The sequence below is a fragment of the Hirundo rustica genome, chromosome 16, assembly GCF_015227805.2.
Source record: "Hirundo rustica isolate bHirRus1 chromosome 16, bHirRus1.pri.v3, whole genome shotgun sequence".
NCBI classification, from domain to species: Eukaryota; Metazoa; Chordata; class Aves; order Passeriformes; family Hirundinidae; genus Hirundo; species Hirundo rustica.
This window is the reverse complement of record NC_053465.1, coordinates 7,957,351-7,972,032: the sequence shown is the minus strand read 5'-3', so window position 1 is coordinate 7,972,032 and position 14,682 is coordinate 7,957,351. Positions and strand designations below refer to the sequence as shown.

General features: G+C 62.9%; 5 protein-coding genes across 5 annotated transcripts; 2 read left to right on the top strand and 3 right to left on the bottom strand.

Annotated features, from left to right (window-relative positions):
* Positions 1–322: 322 nt before the first annotated feature.
* On the bottom strand, positions 323–2,267 carry SNX21 (sorting nexin family member 21). Its single transcript, XM_040080264.1, has 3 exons — positions 1,991–2,267; positions 1,702–1,856; positions 323–1,413 (listed from the first exon to the last, which is right to left on the bottom strand). The coding sequence occupies exons 1-3, from the start codon at positions 2,265–2,267 to the stop codon at positions 742–744; spliced, it is 1,104 nt and encodes a 367-aa protein (XP_039936198.1). The 3' UTR covers positions 323–741.
* A 1,926-nt stretch (positions 2,268–4,193) lies between these two features.
* On the top strand, positions 4,194–6,035 carry TNNC2 (troponin C2, fast skeletal type). The gene is made up of 6 exons (XM_040080358.1): positions 4,194–4,299; positions 5,017–5,068; positions 5,154–5,297; positions 5,384–5,498; positions 5,575–5,711; positions 5,790–6,035. Exons 1-6 carry the CDS (start codon positions 4,297–4,299, stop codon positions 5,819–5,821), a joined length of 483 nt encoding a protein of 160 aa, XP_039936292.1. The 5' UTR covers positions 4,194–4,296; the 3' UTR covers positions 5,822–6,035.
* Positions 6,036–6,114: 79 nt separating this feature from the next.
* On the top strand, positions 6,115–7,712 carry LOC120760298 (regulator of G-protein signaling 9-binding protein-like). Its single transcript, XM_040080359.1, has 2 exons — positions 6,115–6,887; positions 6,998–7,712. The coding sequence occupies exons 1-2, from the start codon at positions 6,695–6,697 to the stop codon at positions 7,429–7,431; spliced, it is 627 nt and encodes a 208-aa protein (XP_039936293.1). The 5' UTR covers positions 6,115–6,694; the 3' UTR covers positions 7,432–7,712.
* A 2-nt stretch (positions 7,713–7,714) lies between these two features.
* UBE2C (ubiquitin conjugating enzyme E2 C) lies at positions 7,715–9,429 on the bottom strand. The gene is made up of 6 exons (XM_040080357.2): positions 8,950–9,429; positions 8,846–8,873; positions 8,621–8,707; positions 8,240–8,444; positions 8,047–8,106; positions 7,715–7,906 (listed from the first exon to the last, which is right to left on the bottom strand). The coding sequence occupies exons 1-6, from the start codon at positions 9,048–9,050 to the stop codon at positions 7,848–7,850; spliced, it is 540 nt and encodes a 179-aa protein (XP_039936291.1). The 5' UTR covers positions 9,051–9,429; the 3' UTR covers positions 7,715–7,847.
* Positions 9,430–9,668: 239 nt separating this feature from the next.
* On the bottom strand, positions 9,669–14,008 carry DNTTIP1 (deoxynucleotidyltransferase terminal interacting protein 1). Its single transcript, XM_040079930.2, has 13 exons — positions 13,880–14,008; positions 13,734–13,804; positions 13,535–13,631; positions 13,301–13,399; positions 12,734–12,802; positions 12,416–12,472; positions 12,106–12,167; positions 11,622–11,667; positions 11,107–11,165; positions 10,866–10,926; positions 10,501–10,572; positions 10,202–10,257; positions 9,669–9,837 (listed from the first exon to the last, which is right to left on the bottom strand). Exons 1-13 carry the CDS (start codon positions 13,964–13,966, stop codon positions 9,699–9,701), a joined length of 975 nt encoding a protein of 324 aa, XP_039935864.1. The 5' UTR covers positions 13,967–14,008; the 3' UTR covers positions 9,669–9,698.
* Positions 14,009–14,682: the final 674 nt, after the last annotated feature.

Here is a 14,682-nt window from a genome sequence, read left to right as displayed (position 1 = left end):
GTTTATCCCCTTGGACCTGTGACTGCTTACCCAAGTGTGGGCAGTGCCAGGATCAGCTCTGCCCCCACAGCAGGCTGGGTCACAGGAGGGGGCAGTGCTACTTTGGCACACCTTGCTTCCTCTTCTCACTTCTGTACTGCTTGTGCCCTGGCTCCTCAGTTACTGCTTCTGCTTGTCCTTGGGCTCCTCCCCACGACTGGGCTTGGGCCCAGCTGGGAGCTGGGAGAAGGGGATGAGGCAGCTCCCACCTCTGTGTGGAGGCTTGAAGCTTCCCACTGATGATGCCCTGGGGAAGCGGGACTGAACAGACACAGCAAGCGCCTTGCTCTTCTTCCTGCCAAGACTTTATTTAATAAAGTCCTTTCTATTGTGTAAGTTTCATGGGAAGTTCCCGGCAAGAGCCCTGGACCCTGCCAGAAGCTTTCCCGTTCCCTTGCAAGGTGCCAGTACATCACAGCTAAAGTTTCAGCCACTCCAGGATCCCCTGCATCGGGGGAGCAGCTTCTGGCAGCACCAATGTGGGCAGTGGACCCCCACGAGTCCCCAGCCGCACAAGTCGGACTAACCACAGAGAAAGTGCATTCAGGAGGCAGCTCCAGTCATGGGCTGTGCTGCCCGTGGGACTGCGGTGCTGCTCCCCTGCCCCATTGGCACCCACCGCATTGCCCTCACCACTCCCAGCTGCCAAAGGTGTGAGCCCCCCACAGCCCCTGCCCTCCCACCCACGCGGGCACAGGCGGCTCATTCCAGAGGCTCCTTGATCAGGCATTCCTTCAGGGAAGGCTGCTGCTGCAGGGGCAGCCCAGATTCCCGCAGGTCCTGCAGCCGGGCCTCCGAGCGCCGCTTGTCCTTGCCCACCTTCCAGGCCAGGTGGATGTGGGCCTGCAGGAAGGGCCCCAGGAGTGGGTGGCTGACCTGGGCCTCCAGCAGCTGCAGCGCCTGCTCGCAGCAGCCGTGGGCCTCACTGAGCTGGTCCAGCTCCTGGTGGCAGACGGCCAGCCCAGCCAGTGTCAGCAGGAAGCGGCCAGAGCTGCAGACCCCCAGCCGGTCCTGCAGCCGGTAGGCATTGGCCCAGGTGGCCAGGGCCTCGCGGTACATGCCGGTGCAGGTCAGGCGCTGCGCGGCCTGCAGGTCCGGCAGGAAGAAGAACTCGAGGAACTCAGGAGAGCGGCGGATCTCATCGATGGAGTGTAGATGGGACAGGAACTGTTCGAAGGCTCGGCTCCGCTTGGCAATGGTCTCAGCAGTGAAGTTCCGGCGCAGTCTCTTCCTGGGGAAGGCAACGCTGGCCATATCGCAGCTGAAACGGCAGCGCAGGCGGCGGTTCAGCTGCTCAAAGTCCGAGTAGCGCCGGGCAATGGTGGCAGGGGCCTTGTCAAACTGGCCAGAGCGGATCAGGTAGATGGTGTAGAGCTGCGGGGGAGGCAGGTGTCAGGCAGTTGTTTCCTGCACCACCACTATGGGGTGTGAGGCCACAAAGGGGCTGGGGGAGTTTGCCCAGACAGAAGGGAGTGGACTGGGCTGCTGCAGCTGCAGCACCCATCAGCAATAGTTACCTGAGGCTCATCTGAGCCGCCAGCACCATCCAAGCAGCACGGGGAAAGAGAAAAAATTAAGCGGCAGCCCCGCGGGATCCCTGCTCCGGGGAGAGCAGGACTGGTACCCACCCCACGCCCGCCCAGCCGCGCCGGGCTCACTCACCACGTACTTGGAAGAGCGCTCGCTGACCACGCTGGCGCTGGTGACCTCGAAGAGCAGCCGCTGCGGTGCCAGGCTGCCCCGCGACCTCCGCCACAGCTCCTGCAGCTGCCGGGTCAGCAGGCTGCCGCCGGGACGCTCCGCCGCAGAGACCCACTCTGTGCCGGGAGAGGGGTGTCAGTGCCCTCCCTGGGGACAGGGCTCTGACATCTGTCGGGCTGCCGGACGCCACCATCGCATGAGTGTCCCTGGAGTCGCCCCAATCCCCCCTGCTCACCACCCCAGCACCTGCCTCCGTCCTCCGTGCCTGCCGCCGCACCCGGCGCCTGCGGCGGCTCCTCCAGCTCCTCGCTAGCTCCGTCCCCCTCCTCCTCCTCTTCCTCCTCCTCGTCTTCGTGGCTGGTGAAACTCAGGGTGCCGCTGAGGCGCGTCGACAGCCCCTCGGTGTCGTCCTCCAGCTCCGAGCTCTCCGGGCAATCCTCGGCCTCGCCGCCGCCTCCCGCCGGCTCCTCCCGGCCGCCCTCGCCCGCCAGCGCGTGCCGCAGCCGGTGCAGGATGCGGGCGGCCATCGCTGCCGGGGGGCACGGGCCGGCACCGCGACACGGCGGGGCCGGGGGCTGCCCACCGCGGCACGGCCCCGCGCGGCGACGGCCCGGCCCCGGGACACCCTCCCGGTGCCGGCCCCGCCCCGGTCCGTCCGCGCTGCCCCGAGCCGAGCCGAGCCGAGCCGAGCCGAGCCGAGCCGAGCCGAGCCGAGCCGAGCCGAGCCGAGCCGAGCCGAGCCGAGCCGAGCCGAGCCGGCCGGTGCCGAGCGATGGCCGCTCCGCCACGGCTCGTCCCGGGATCCTCCCTGCGCGGCTCCGCCTCCGCCGGGAACCCGGATCGGGGCGGCGGAGCCGGCACCGCCCGGCACGGCCGGGATCGGGATCGGGCCCTGCGGTACCGTCCGGCGCCGTCGGCACCGGCTCTCCCGGCGCCGCCTGGCACGGCCGAGATGGGGATCGGTCCCTGCAGCACCGCCTGGGACTCTCGGATCAGGGCTCAGCCCGGCGCTGCCCGCAGCCCGTGCCTGGGAACCGACCCCGCCCTTCCCGGTCTCGGCTCTTCCCTAGCCGGGATGTCCTGGTCGGACCGAGCCCTGGATATCTGCCCCGAGGCCACAGGAGCTCCACACTCCGCTGCTCGGCGCTGTGGTGTCCCAGGGTCTTCATACCCCAATACCCTGGCACCACTGTGCCCTGACAGCCAGGTTCCCCAACACCCCTGTTTCCTGGTATCCCAGATTCAGGCTCCCGATCCCACTGGGATGTCCCCCGGGCCACCTTGGCACCCTGCCACCCTGGCCTCAGTCGGCCTCACCATGCGCCCCATGGCCAGGCTGCATCCCCAGCACCTGCCCGGCCTTTTTTAGTGCCTGCCTGCTCTCACCTCACCGCTTCCTTGGGAATGTCTATAAATATCGAGGAACCAGCCCAGCTGCTGCCATCGCTCTGTCCATCGCTTACTCACTGCGCCCTGTTCCAGCACCCTGCGCCCCACCGGGACTCAGATGGGATCCCTGAGCTTCCTTAGGCAGGGTGGGATGCACTATGGGCTGGACTTGTTCCCATTTCCCACCTGGTGAATGGGGGTACCGGCAAAACCAGGAGCCAGAAAACTCCTGAGTGTCCCTGGCACTGGGACCTTCTGGGACAGGGATGTGTCACCCTGTCCCCACTGCAGCCCTGAGGCTCTGAGCACCACAGGGCATGGACCACTTGGCCAGTGCATGTCCAGAGCCACCAGCCCCAGCCAGTCCTGGCAGCACTGGCTGGCATGAGCTACGAGTGTGAGGACGGAGCCTTCAAGGAGGCACCGGGCATAATTCCCACTCCTCAGAAGCACGAAAAGATGGAGCCATTTCCGGAAACAGATGCCAACGTCACTGGGGACCCCAAACCATGGGGCTCATGCTCCAAATCTCTCCAGGGACTTTGTGCCCCAGGCCCCACTGGGGACTCCTTCCTTATCTGCTGCAGGGGGCTGCAGCACTGCTCTGCCTGGGCCCCCTGGAGCAGAAAACGGGGTGCAGGGGGGGACACTGCGCCAGGGAAATACCAGCTTGGTATTGGGAACTTGTCCCAGGAAGGGCTGCATTTTCAGGGGCCAGTGGGTGATAGTCTATGTGCCTTGTGCAGGGGGGACCCTGTTCCCCTTACCCGGGTGATGCTGACGGCTCGAGGGCTATTTTTAACCCCCTCATTGCTGAGTTGCCTTGGATGGGGGTGTTGGGGGTGGGCAGAGCTGGACTCCTGCCACAGCTTCAGTCTCCCTCGTGAAGGGCTTGAATTTCCATCCCAGCCCCATCCTCACGTTAATCCCAGCCCTTGGCCAATAAAGCTTTGGCTAAATTAGGTAAAGGCACCAGTTGCCAGTGAGAGGGGCTGGGTGCTGCCGGAGCGCTGATAGGCTGAGGGGGCCGGGGGGAAGTAGCTGGAGGCACATCCCACACAGGAGACACTACAAATTGGGGTGCCAGGGGCATCACGAAGCTTCTGGGAGTTCCTGCTGCAGGAGCTGGTGATTCTCTGGGGGTGGGAAGCACCATAAATTCCCAAGATGGTAAGTACTCCTGTGTGCTGTGTGCTGTGTGCCAGGACAAGACCTGACCGGGCAGGAGGCACCAGGGTGATCTGGGCTGTGGAGGTGCCTCGGCAGAGGGCAGTAGGGATATGGTCCCCGGTGCCACGGGGGTGGTGCGGGGTCCCTGCAGGACAGATCTGAGGGTGACCATGTGGCTGCTGAGGGGTTGCAGGTTCCCAGGGACACCACCTCAGCCCTGTTCAGAGCTCAGGGCTGCACAGAGGCAGCGACGGCAGGGCAGGGGGTGGCTGAAAGCCGAGTGCTGGGTCATGCGACACGGTGTCGCTGCTGGCTCCATGGCTGGCCTGCGCCTCCAGGAGAAACTCGATCGGGGTTGACAGGTGCCACGACTGTAGCTCCAGCGATCCCTACAAGGGGAGCTGAGGAGATCCCAAAAATAGCACTGCAAGCCCAGGATTCCAAGGCTGTATACAGGGACCATGACCCCTGCACAATGAAGACCCCCAGATAGTGGGGGACTTGGGCAGGCAGCTCCCTGCAGCCCATGATGCTCATGGATGCCTGGAAGGCATCAGAACTGTAGGGGTTGCTGGTGTCTGTGTCTCGTGCCAGCATAGGCTTGTCCTGCATCAGGGCAGAGGCTCTTCCCACAGCCAGGCACTGTTGGGCCAGGCTGTGTGAGGGGTCTCTGGCCTGATATGGGTGGCACGGTGACCCCTCTCCCTTGCCTTGCAGACGGACCAGCAGGCAGAAGCCCGTGCCTTCCTCAGTGAGGAGATGATTGCGGGTGAGTGCGGGGATGGCAGGAACAGGCCATGGTGCAGGGTCTGGCTCTGCCTCAGTGCACAGAGACCTGACCTTCCTTTCCACAGAGTTCAAAGCCGCCTTCGACATGTTTGATGCTGATGGCGGTGGAGATATCAGCACCAAGGAGCTGGGGACGGTGATGAGAATGCTGGGCCAGAACCCCACCAAAGAGGAGTTGGATGCCATCATTGAGGAGGTGGATGAGGATGGTGAGCAGTCCTTGGTGGTTGCTAGCAGGGGTGGGTACTGGGCCCTGGGCAGGCAGTCTGACCCATGCTTGGCTCTCTCCCCACAGGCAGCGGCACCATCGACTTCGAGGAGTTCTTGGTCATGATGGTGCGCCAGATGAAAGAGGATGCCAAAGGCAAGTCTGAGGAGGAGCTGGCCAACTGCTTCCGCATCTTTGACAGGTGAGTGTGGGGGCGAAGGTGCCCATCCTGTCTGCGAGGGCAAGCGAGGTCTCATCCCTCCCTCACCCTCCTGCAGGAATGCAGATGGGTTCATTGACATTGAGGAGCTGGGTGAGATCCTGAGAGCCACCGGGGAGCCTGTCACTGATGAGGACATAGAGGACATGATGAAGGACTCAGACAAGAACAATGACGGGCGCATCGACTTTGATGGTGAGCAATGGCCCCAGCCAAGCACCCATGTTGTGCACCCAGGCAGGGCCATGGGCTGAGGCTGCTGCTCTCTTGCAGAGTTCCTGAAGATGATGGAGGGTGTGCAGTAAGGGACCAGACATTCCTCGGGCCAGCTGCTGCACCCAGCCCTGCTCCCCTGCTGTCCAGGGAGCAGCAGCTCCACAGCATCTGGCCCTCAGCACTGGCTGGGACCTTTCTCTGTGCCAGGGTCCCGGTCTCATCTCACCACCGGCGGCTGAGCTTTTCCTTCCATCTGTCACCTGTGGCTTTGATTCAAGCCTCAATTAAAGAGGAAAGGCTTGAGCTGCTGGTGCAGGATTTCACTGGGGGTGCATGGGGAGGGGGCTGTGGCAGTGTGTCCCTGCTCTGCTCCCCAGGGAGGGAACATGGGCGGGCTCACACCACAGAGAAGTGCTGCAGGGGCAGCCCAGAGTTGTGGTTCCCACGGACAAGATCTTGGGCAGATGCCAGTGCTGAGCTCAGAGTTTCCGTGCAGAGCAGCTCATTCACATGCCAGAGGGTGAGGGAGCGTGGCCCTGGCCCTGAGAGTCCTGCTCCGGGGTGGGGCTGTGGGACCACAGTGATTCTAGAGAGCCACCGCTGCCTGCCCCACACTGGGACCCCCATCTCCCACCCAGAGGACCTGGCTATAAGGTGAAAGGGCAGGAGCAGCCCCTTCCCTACAGTGGAAAGTTGGTGCTTGTCTCTGTCCCTCTCTGAAGAGGCTGTGCTAGCCTGCTGGGCATCACAGCTCCCTGGGGACCAGCTGGGGTGGAGCACAGCTGGGGGAATGAGGCGGGGTACAGTCCCCAGCCAGGGTAGGTGGGGCCACCGGACCCAGACACAGCTCAGAACTGGTCACATACCCACAGCACAGCGCTGTGGCACAGAGCAGCCGAGCCCCCTGGAGCTCGAGCAATCACCGTGGGCATCCTGACCCTGCCCTGTTTTCACGGGGTGTAATGGCACCAGGCAGAAGGGATGTGTGCCATGGGCGGGGGGCAGTGGGAACGTGTGCCACAGCCCAGGCTGCCCTCTGCAAGGCCACGGCCAGACACCGGCAGCTCGTGCTGCAGCTTGGGGGGAGCGGTGACAGCCCGCGGCTGCGTGAGGAGCGATGCAGGAGGAGCGCAGAGGCCTGTGAGCTCAGCATGGGTAAGGAGGGAACTGCTGTATCAGGCAGCAGCCACGGGGAACCTCTGCACCCACACTGGGGCCAAGGAGGGGCTCCAGGGCCGCCCCAGCTCAGCATGCCTATCCCACAGGATTGCGGCGGGTGCTCCTAGCAGGGCTGCGGCAGGTCCCGGCGAGCCCTCTGGAACGGCAGGAGCTGGAGCGGCTGTGGGTGCTCTTCCTCTCTGCCTTGGAGCTCTTCCTTCAGGACCTGTACAGAGCCCAGCACCTCTGCCAGCTCTTCTCCCTCCAAGGGGGTGGTGTTGCCCCACTGCGCACTGGGCTGGGGTGCTGGGGGCTGCCCAGCCGGCAAGGAGGGGGTCCCTCACAGCCTCCAAACACCCAGCGCTTGGAGGAGGAGATTGAGCAGGTGAGGGCCACGCTGGCAGAGATGGAGAGCGGAGCCAACATTCCACCGTGGACAGTGGAAGCCGCAGAGACCGCACAGCCAGCAGAGATAAGCAGCACCACAGAGAGAGAGGCCTGGGGAGGCCCCTGTGCTGGGCACTGCTGTGGGGTGCTGTGAGCTAGGGGGGCAGGAGATAGCAGCCAGAGGTGGCACCCCTGCCACAGAGCAGAGGCCCCATGTATGCCTACAGTCCTCAACCCCTGCCTTTGCAGGTGATGGTGGGGGCTGCTCCCACCCTGCAGAAGAAATGGGTCTCCAAATGGGTCTCCGCATCCCCAAATATTGATAAAGCTCCTGTTACTCCACAGGGGTCAGTGTCCCTTCCACCCTCCCCACCCACACTCGCATAGGGGCCTCTGGGCACTCAGGGTGTGCCAAGACTCCCATGGAACCCCCTGCAGAAGTTATAAACGTGTATTTATTTATACATTAACCGTGGCTCGGACTGCAACATTAATTTAAAAACAGCCTATGATACAAAAGGCAGGGGATGGCCGGGAGGGAGTGGGTATGTTGGGGGGCGGTAGTGATGGTCAGGTCTCCTGGCTCTTGGTCTGCTTGTTGTACGTCTCCCGCACATACTTCTTGTAGGCTGAGGAGAGAGAGGGAACATGGTGCCAAGGGTCCTGAGGCAGCTGCCAGGGCATCTGTGAGGCCAGATAGGCACTGGGGACTGTGCTGCTGCCCATGTCACTGAGGAGGGGGCAGGAGGGTTCTGCTTCAGGCACTCACCGACTTGGTTCTTCCAGAGCTCAGCGGCATGTGTGTTCAGAGGGCTCTCGATGTTCGGCTCTGAAAACAGTGGCTGGGTCAGCTGGTGAGGGGTGACCTGGACAACCTTGAGCCCTGATCCGGGTTGGACATCCCCACTATGACCACCACCCCTTCCCCCAGCACTCCACAGCAGTTTGTCCTCAAGACCCACCTGCCAGCAGGCTCTGTATGGAGAGCAGGATGGTGCGGACATCATACAGTGCCGACCACTTTTCCTTGAGGATGTCGAGGCAGATGTTGCCCTGGGTGTCAACGTTGGGGTGGTAGCAGGGGGTCAGGAACCGCACAGTGGGTGCTGTGTAGGGGTACCCGCTGGGAAACTCCAGCGACAGCTTGTACCGCAGCTCCTCGTAGGCCTGGGGGTGGAGTCGAGGGGGACAGGAGTCAGGGGGGGCCGTAGCCCCCAGAGCTGGGGGGAAGCCTCGGGGAAAAAGAGGTACAGGGGCAGCGGAGGGTAGGGACCACCCTCAGCTGAAGGTAGGAAGGTGGGGCAGGGTCAGGGCCCCTCCGAGACAGGGATCTCGCCTCTCACCGTCCCGGCTGCGCCGTCAATGGTCCCGATCCACTTGAAGAGGTTGTCGGACTCGGGGAAGGCAGAAATGCCTTTGTCACCGGACATCTGCAGGGGCAGCGCGTCAGGACAACCCGGGACACACAGAGACACCCCCCCACCCCAGTTCAGCCTAGGGTGCCTTTGGGACCCTCGGCTTAATCCCAGGATCCCCAAACCCCGACTCGGCCCCGAGGCCCCACTCACCATCAGCGCCATCAGCTCTTGCTGCAGCCTGCGGGGAAAGCGCACGTTATCGGCCGGCTCACTTGGGCAGCCCCCACCCTCACCCCGGCCACGGCTCCGCTCACCTCTTCCCCACCGCACCGCGGGCCGCCGTGGCCCCGGTCTCGGCCGCTTTGCGGGCGGCTGCGCTGGACACGGCGGCGGGATCGGCGTTCTGTGAGGCCATAGCGGCTCCCGGATCACGGACCGGCTCACCGGCCTCTGGCCGCCGAGTCACGAGCTGGACGCGGCTCCCACTCCCGGCACCGCTCCCGGCTCCGCTGGCTCCTTCTCTCCCTCCCGCAGTCCCGCTCGGGGCAGGCCTCGGACCCCGCTGCGGCTGTGCCGGTGCCGAGCGGCGGCCAGGGCTCCCCTAGCGGGGCTGCCCAGTGCCGAACGGCGGTGCCCGATCCCAACCCCCGTTCCAGACGCCCTCCGGCTCAGGAGCGGCTCGGACCCGACCCCTTCTTCGGTGCAAGAGCGGCTCGGTCGCAAGCCCTCTCCGGTGCAAGAGCAGCTCGGTCGCAGCGCCGATCACGGACGCTCTCCGGTACGCCCGCCCCGCGCCCCGTTTGAATATTTCCGCGTGCGGCCCTCCCGCCAATCAGCGCGCAGCCCCGTTCGAGCTGGCCAATCACCGCCCGCCGAGGATGCAGCACCCACAGTAACGGCCAGCGGCCGCTGATTGACAGCCGGCCACTGACGCACAGCGCCGTGATTGGTCAGCGCCCCGCGAGGGGCGGGACCACGGGTCCCGCAAGCCCTTAAATGGCCACACAGCCCCGGTGCCCAGGAGGCGGCGAGGTGGGAAGGAAGCGGCTTTATTGGGGGGCCATCAGGGCTCGGGGGGCTCCTCGGGGGGCGGCACGTCCCCCCCGCGCCGAAGCGTCTCCATGTGCTTCTGCATCTTCTCAGTCATCCAGGCTGGTGGGATGAAGGGCTTCAGCTCTTCCAGCTGCAGATCAACAGAGTCCCTGGGGAGGAAGGAGGGTGAGGTGGAGGGACTCCAGCACCCACTGCTGACCCCAAACCCGTCATGTCCCCTGGCACCCATCAGTACCAAGCCCAGACCCACCAAACCCACCATGGATCTCAATGAGCACCAAGCCCAAACCTGCCACAGACCCCCAAACAACACCAAGTCCAAATCTTAGTTGCCCAACGTGGCCCCATGGGCACCAAACCCCAACCATAACCAAGCCTCCAACTGTCATGGAGAGAATTCCTCTGGCACAGGACACCCCTGCAATGCAGCAATGAGGGGGGACATGGCGGGGGCCCCCAGAGAAGCAGCCCCAGGCACAGAAGCACCTTCAGATTGTCTGCTTTGGTCCTCACCTGTAATCCTCACTGGCGGCCAAATCCCGAATGTCCTCTTCAATGAGGAGGTAGGCCTGTGGCACAAGGCAGGGGACACCTCAGGGTGCCTGCGAGGGGCAGCCAGGGCAGGGCCACCCCCCCCAGCCACCGCTGTCCCCGTGGGAGCCAGCTGTGCCTCCTGGCCCACGCCCCAGTCCTGTGGGCAGGGGATGGACCTTGGCAGCGCTGTTGTCCCCACGCCCTGCCTATCCTCCTGCCACCGCCGCCTGGCCCGCGGCTCCTCCGCCCATGCAGGCCCTGTGCCTGGCCGTACTCACCATCTTGCCCCCAATGGCCCTCATGTGCTGCTGCTCTGTCAGCCAGTGCTTATCCTGCGGGTCAGCCGCGTACTGCAACAAAGCAGCGAGGACGGAGCTGAGAACGGGTGACAGACCCTCCCCTGAAAGCCCCCTCCTGCAGGATGCTGCGCCCTGCTCTGCTCTGCCCCCCGCTCCGCCTGCCCTGCTCCAGCCTCAGCCCTGGCAAACACACGCGACACCGTTGGCTCGTGTTCTGCGTGCTAGCCAGACCTTGGGAATGTGCTCTAAAATAACAAACGAGGGCATGGGGGAGGAAGTAAACAAGGGAGCTGAAGCACGCGCTCCCAGTTCCCATGGGAAACCATCCGGCTGTGGCACCTGACCTTAAAGAGGTGGGGATGCTTGATGTAGAGTCGCCCTCTTGTTCCTCCCATCCCGAGAGCTCTGCAATAGAACAGGAGGGGTGTTAGGGTTGTGGGGAGAGCAGCTGCGGTGGCACAGGGACACCCCTCTCCTCCCCAGGCCCTTCCTACTGCTTTTGAGGCAGAGAAGCGAAGTGACGGGAGGAGTGTCACGGGCTCCTGCCTGGGGACACCACCCTCCATCGACAGGGCCGTTCCTTACTTGTTTGCTCGAGATCCCAGCACAAAGGTTGTGGTTTCAGTCAGTCGGGATGGATCCCACTACAGAGCAATTGGAAAAGGGGCAACATTAGAAATGAAGCTGCTGCTGGCCATGGTCCACAAGCCTCAGCTCTCCGACAGGGAACCTTGGAGCTGCCTCCAGACTGGGAGGGAGGGAGCTGGCCATAGACCTCCAGCCCTTCGCAGGGGAAGGACATTACATTCTGTCTGGGCTGATCTAAGCAGTTTCCCTCGTGGGAAACACTTGTGGGATTCTCCTGGCTACTCCTGGTCTCCTCAGGTCTCCCTTGGCAGCACCACACCGCAGGGATACAGGCTATGGTGCCTGGGGAGACCAGCAAAGGCCTCCGGGCACTTCGCTTCGTCTTCTTGCTCCACCCTTGCCCACGGCCCCATCAGAGCAGAGCACAGCCCATGCTCCTGCAGCTGCAGGGCTCTGCTAGCGGGAGCAAAGGGGAGGAGAGAGGGAGCCCAGCAGTGTCGGACAGCTAATACCTTTGGTCCATCCCTTTTCACAGGCTCAGAGACTTTGAGCTTCCACCTGAGGGGAAGGAAAACACAGTAAGAGATCCAGTGGGATCAGCTTAGTCACCACCAGAAGCAGGGACTGAGCCCAAGCCCTTGCAGGTCCACCCTTTTTCACACCTTCCATTCTCCCATAGCGCCCAGGTTTGGACCCTCAGCTTTGCTGCACATTCTCCTCTCCTGGCCGTCCATATCCCACCGTCCTCCATGTCTCACCACTCACTCTGGAGGGTCCATCTGGACCTTTTCATCCCTTTGGGCCTGTTTAAAACCCATTCTTTGAAGGTCTTTGCGTCCTGAGGGGAACACCTCAACCTAACCCTACTTCTGCCCACACCCAGAAGAACTGCCATCACCCATCTGCAGGAGAGGAGTCTGTGGGGTTTGTGTGCTCCCCACAGGCAGCCTCACTCCCCCTGCCCCCCCAAAACAGGGGCTCAGGGTTTGTACTCACGCTGCCATGCCTGAGACTCCACGGTCATTTGAAAGGCTCTGTCCTGGAGGCCGCCCCTTCCTCTGCATGGAAGAAACCCTCCTGTGACTCAGCTGTGATGGCTGAGGGAACCCTCTCAGCAGCCCTCCCTCTCCCAGGGAAGCTGCTTCTTTTGTCACAGGCCAAAACACTGCCTGGCACCAGAGTGAGCACCTCCAACGCCTCAATAAAGCTGCCTGTGCATCTCCATGCACTCACACTGTGGGAATGGCCAGGAATGAGGGCCAGGCTTCCCAAAACATAAAATCTCTTGTTGGGAAAACCATCCTACCTTTTTTGGAACAGGGCTCCCTCGACGGCTCAGCTCCTCATCCATCTGTCGGGCACGCTGGAAGAGGAAGGGCAGTGGGATGAGCAGGGCTCTTCTCCCTGCCTGGCCAGGTGAACACTGACCCCAGCCCCTCTCTGTAGGCAGCAATGAACTGCAGCAAGCAGCACCTGGGATTCTCCTTGCCCTGCATTCCCTTCAAGCCAAACATCCCCCACTACTGCACTGGCAGCCAAGAAGAGCCAGAGAACAAAGGGACCCCAACTCTTCTCCCAGCTCTCACAAGCCATTTAAACCTCTGGGTACAATCACAACAATTACCTTTGGCACTGCCTGCTCATGGGGCAACCTGGGAACCACCTTTTTGCCATCAGAGAACAACAGCTTGGCCTGCAGGAAGAAAAAGAAGGTTCCACGGATTCCAGGTTCAGAGAGGACCCCATAATCAACCCCCACCTCTACACATCTGCCTAAAAGCCCTGCTACAGCTTTGCTTTTGGAGTGCTACCAGGCCATGCTTCCACAGACAGCCAGATGGAAAAGCACAATCTCAGCAAGATAAATTCTGGCAAACTGGCAGATAAGCAAAGCGTGAAAGGAAAAAAATCCCGCCCTACCCTGCCAGGACCCTCTGACGGGTGCTGGGGGGCGGTTTCTGTGGGACTCCAGCAGCGTGCCACATTCCTACAGCAGCAGTGAGAAGCAGCAGCACGAGCTGCCCAGCTCTGACTGCTCCCTTCTTCCCAGCGAGAATGAATGCCAGCACAGCAGTCACACAAGGGCTGTGGATGTGCCCTCACGGTGACAGCAAAGCTGTCAAGAGGGACACATTCTAGCCAGGCTGCATTGCTTAGCTGGACACCCAAGAAACACCTCACCAGCACCCACCTGCTCCAGGCAGCTCCTACAGGTCTCCTGGATGAGCTGCTCGGGGTCCACCTCCTCCCCAACGTTATCACGCACGTTGATGGCCGCTGTCTGAAAAAACTGGAGAGGAAAAGGCAGGAGAGGGTGACAGCCGGCTCAGGGTCGGCTCAGCTCGCACAGAGAGGCGCGATGGCCTCGGCGGCAGCCGAGCTGTCCCCCTGCACCTGCTGCTGCCCGCCCGTCCCCAGCGCCCACCTTCATGTACTTGTTGAAGATGCCCCGGATCTCCTCGTTGATGCTGGGCTGCAGCACAGCGCGCAGCAGGTCCATGGACACGCTCGGGTCCGTGAAGCTGCGGGAGGATGGATCAAGGAGGAGGGCGTGGAGCCCCCTGCCCCGGCCCGGTCCAACCCGCCCCTCCCTCCGCCCGCTGCCCTTCCCGGTCCCGCCGTACCTGGTGGTCATCTGGGAGCGCCGCCCGCGCCGCTGCACCTGCCGGTGCTTGATCATGATGTTCCAGGGGCTCTGCGGGAACACACGCGTCAGCCGCGGCCCCGCCGCCGCCCTCCCTTGCCCGGCCCGGCCCGGCCCGCTCCTCACCGTGCTGACCAGCTGCTCCTCGGCGTCTCCCGGGCCCTCCTCGCCCGGCGGTCCCGGCTGCTGCTCCGCATCGCGGGCGGCGCCCATGGCCCCGCTCCCGGCCGCGGTGCGAGCCACCGGATGCGCGGGGATCCCGCGGCTGCATCATCGGGCCCCGACGGATGTGACGCGGTACCAGGGCACCGGGAGGCTGCGGAGACCGCCGGGCTGTGCCCGCCGAGCCCTGGGCTCGCACCGTGCCCGCCCCGAAGGTGCCGCCGCAGCCCCCCGGCTGTCCCCGCTGTCACACGGGGCTGGGCAGGCCCGCGGGGCGAGGCAGGGCATCCCGAGTCCCAAAGGTGTGAGCTCACCCTGTCCCACCCCGAGCAGGACCTGGGGCGGGCGGAGCTGGACACGCCTCTGGCCCTGGGACCCGATACCTGCAGCTGGAGTGTGAATGCCAGTCCTTCCTGTGTGTTCTTCACATGAATTTCCGTGACCTCTGTGTTTCCTCGTATATTTCCTCTTTCTGGAATCTCATTGGTTCTCTGAGCAAAGACCCCAAAACAGCATTTCCTCATCTTGTCTAATGTGTGCAGAATAGTCACAACAACTTTCCTGTCATTTTCTAGATAATCTCACCCCATGTTGTGGTCAAAGAGAAGCTTTTCTGTTGAATCAGCTGGATAACAATTTGCATTGATAAAACATTGACTATTTTGCTGGTTACGTTCTTCCTCATTCCAAGATGATTCAGTGGGAGAAACCAAGCAAAGGGGATTTGCCAGAGCACAGAGTGGGTCTCGCTGTGCAGAGCAGGGCTG